Source organism: Tamandua tetradactyla, chromosome 22 (assembly GCF_023851605.1).
Source record: "Tamandua tetradactyla isolate mTamTet1 chromosome 22, mTamTet1.pri, whole genome shotgun sequence".
In the NCBI taxonomy this organism is placed as follows: Eukaryota; Metazoa; Chordata; class Mammalia; order Pilosa; family Myrmecophagidae; genus Tamandua; species Tamandua tetradactyla.
Window position 1 is genome coordinate 22896108 of NC_135348.1, and position 3875 is coordinate 22899982.

At 38.4% G+C, this 3875-nt stretch overlaps 1 protein-coding gene across 1 annotated transcript; it reads right to left on the reverse strand.

Moving 5' to 3' along the window:
• Positions 1-227: 227 nt before the first annotated feature.
• Positions 228-1698, reverse strand: LOC143666070 (leukocyte surface antigen CD53). Its single transcript, XM_077139584.1, has 2 exons — positions 1681-1698; positions 228-1611 (listed from the first exon to the last, which is right to left on the reverse strand). The coding sequence occupies exon 2, from the start codon at positions 1592-1594 to the stop codon at positions 935-937; it is 660 nt and encodes a 219-aa protein (XP_076995699.1). The 5' UTR covers positions 1595-1611; positions 1681-1698; the 3' UTR covers positions 228-934.
• Positions 1699-3875: the final 2177 nt, after the last annotated feature.

Consider the following 3875-nt stretch of genomic DNA (forward strand, 5'->3'; position numbering starts at 1 on the left):
TTCCTTGCTACATTATTTTCATTGTACTGGCATGATGTTTTACTTTTTCTTGACACTCTATTCTAGTTTTGTAACTTAGATTATGTTATGGGTAATATCTTTATAATAATGGATAACTGGGAGACTGAATACTTTCTCAGTAAAGTTACAATACTCTTCCAAGAAGAATAATCACAGATAAACTTATTATATTACTAGACTAATCAGTCTAAATATATATATTTTTTGAGACCATAAACTATTTTATTTATTGAAGAGTTAAGGAATAGAAAAATAACACCAGAATTCTTCTGCAGTCCTCCAGGGCAAGGTAAATCACAGGCTAAGAGACCAGTTGAATAAATCACTTGATAGTTTCTTCTGGAAAGACTTAGAATAAATCAGCAGGACCCTTTAATAAGGAAACTAAAATAAATCTCACCTTTTAGGGTAAGAGTATATTGTTATTCCTCTAACCAAGGTCACCAGTCAAAAGAAAATAGAAGGTTGTGACAATTATCTGGCCCAAGAACATTCTTCAGTTTGTCTCTTGTTGGACTTTGGAAAGTGGATTAGGCATGATTTAGAAGCTTGAGACTGACCTGACAATAGGAAGATACCAAAATTCAAATTCTGAACCTATTCTTTGATCTTGAGGTATTAGTGCCACAGGTTCTCTGGGGCTCTCATGTCTGGAAAATCCTCAGGTATTAGTGCCACCATCATGAGGGGCATGGCTGCTGCCACAACTGGGCATATGATCATTTTATGGCCTGAGATGGGAAGAGCCTGGGCAATACCCTGTTCTCTGGTATGAGATGGGAACCAAAATAAGGATGAGATGAAAGGAGGACAAAGGTACTAGTCCAGGAAGTGACCATTTAGGGCTTCATACTACAAGGATTTTGAATTTCCAAAGATGAAACAAGTCTCTCCAGCATAGGGCAGGTTCAGGTCACAGCCCTAGGGCCTGGCTTGTTTTATCAATCTGGCAGTTCAGGGTCAGTGCAAAGGACATCCCCAATACCTGAATCACACATACACAGATGGTGATGATTCCAGTATACAGGAAATTGGAATGAAACCACAGTTGTGCTTTAATGTAGCAACCCTTAACTTGTGGATCTTTGGGGCAAGAGTCTGGTGGACCACGGATCCAATCACTTGCGCCATTTATACCGCAACACTGCAGAAACGACTGGATGTTGTCCCACGCTGCCTTGGTGCTGTTGTCTGAGTGGTAACGCTGGATGCTTCTGGTCAGACCCTTAGCCACAGAATCACTCAGCTTTTGTTCATACACAAAGAGCAGGATTGCCAAGGTCACTTCAGCAAGGAGAATAATCAGCAGCAGAAGAAAGAACGACATAAGCAGGCACTTGTTCTCCTTGATGGAGCCCATGCAGCCCAGGAAGGCAACCACCATGATAATGGAGCCCACAATGATGAGCACATTGCCCAGGGTGAGGGAGGGGAGATTATGGAAAAGCACCCCAAAGTTGTTGTGGATCAGGAGGTAGATCCCAAAGCCCAAAATGCAGCAACCACAGAACCAAAAGAGCAAATTGAAGATAAATAGGACATACTTCAGCAGTTTCAAGCTACTCATACCCATGCTGGGATATTCTTGCCCTAGATATTTCTCAAAGCAGATCACTTCTCTCCAAGTACGCAGTCATTCTGGTAATCATTACCTCTCACCTGTGTTGCTGGAGCCTGGCCTCCTTCAAGAACAGCTCTCCAGTCTAAATATTTTAATTATTTTGCCGGTTGGGGGAAATGAAAACAACACTAATTGAATTGATTGGAAACATAGTCATTTTATTCCCTTTATAAAACTGAAATTTCCAGTAGACCTGCCTGAAGGCAAAGTCACGCATTTGAGTTTTTAACTTCATTTTAAATATTAATGTTCCATTTTTTATAATAGCTCTATTGAAGTATAATCCATATACCATAAATTTCACCCTCTTAAAGTATACAATTCTATGTTTTGTGATATTCATAGTTGTGTTTCCGTCACCGCTATCTAATTTTAGAACATTTTCATTTCCCTTTAAAGTTTTGCCCATTAGAAATTACTCCCCATTTCCCTATCTCTCCAGCCCTTGGCACCCACTTCCTGTCTCTATGGATTTACATATTTTAGAAATTTCAGGTAAATTAAATCAAACAATATGTGACCTTTTGTACAGCATTATGTTTTCAGGGTTCATCCATTTTGTAGCATATATCAGTACTGCATTCCATTATATTGCTTGAGTAATAGTCCATTATGTGGATATGCCATACTTTCTTTATCCATACACAGGTTGATGAGCATTGACATTGTTTCTACTTTTTGGCTATTATAGATAATATTGCTGTGAATATTTGTGTGCAAGTTTTTTTGTGTAGGTATGTGTTTTCAGTTATCTTAATTATACACCTTGCAGTGAATTGCTAGATCAAGTGGTAGGTAACTTGATGTTTAACACTTTGAGAAACTGGCATTCTGTTTTCCAAAGTGGCTGCACCATATTACAACCCCTTTAGCAAAGAAGGAGTTTTCCAATTTCTCCATATCCTCACTAAAACTTGTTATTGTCTGTCTTTTAATATTAGTCATCCCTGTGGTATCCCATGGTTTTTATTTGCATTTCCCTGATGGTTATTCATGTTTAGCATCTTTTCATGTGCTTAACAGTCATTTGTGTATCGTTTTTGGAAGAATGTGTATTGAAACCTTTTGATCACTAAAACCAAATATTTTTATGGTATCATGTACCATACAGTCCATCCACTGGACTCCATCAATGGCTCACAATATCATCACATAGTGTATTCATCACCATGATCATTTTAGAACATTTGCATCACTCCAGAAAATAAACAAAAGGAAAAACTCATCCATCAATACCCCTTATCCCTCCCTATTGACCACTAGTACTGTAATCTACCCAATTTTTTACTCTTTATCCTTCCTATTATATATTTATTTTCATTCCTATTTTTTTACTCATCTTTCCATACCCTGGATAAAAGAAGTATCAGACACAAGATTTTCACAATCACATGGTCACATTGTTCAAGCTATTTAGTTAAATAATTGTCTTCAAGAATCAAGGCTGCTGGAACATAGCTCAACAGATTCAGGTACTTCCCTCTAGCCACTCCAATACACCATGAACTAAAAAGAGATATTTATATAATGCATAAGAATAACCTTGAGGATAACCTCTCAACTCTGAAATCTCTCAGCCACTGAAACTTTATTTTGTCCATTTCTCTCATCTCCCTTTTGGTCAAGAAGCCTGTCTCAATCCCATGATGCTGGGTCCTGGCTCATCCCAGGAGTCCTGTCCTACATTGCTAGGGAGATTTATACCCCTGGGAGTCATGTCCCACCTAGGGGGAAGGGCAGTGAGTTTACCTGCCGAGTTGGCTTAGAGAGGCCACGTCTAAGCAATAAAAGAGATTCTCTGGGGGTGACTCAGGTATAATTATAAGTAGACTTAGTTTCTCCTTTGCAGAAATAAGCTTCATAGGGTGAACCCCTAGATTGAGGGCTCAGCCTACTGAATTTTGTCCCCACTGCTTTCTTATGCCCATTTTTAGATAGGATTACCCTTCTATTGTTGAGTTGAATCTATTGTAAGAGTTCTTAATATAGTCTTGATAAAAGTTCCTTATCAAATACATTATTTGTAAATATTTTCCCTAATTTTATGGGTTGTCTTCATTTTCCTGATGGTGTCTGTGGTTTGCTAACGCTGCTGGAATGCAGTATACCAGAAATGGGTTGGCAATATATCAGAAATGGGTTGGCTTTTACAATGGGGGTTTATTAAGTTATGGTTTACAGTTCTTAGGCCATGCAAATGTCCAAATTAAGGCATCAATCCAGAATGATACTT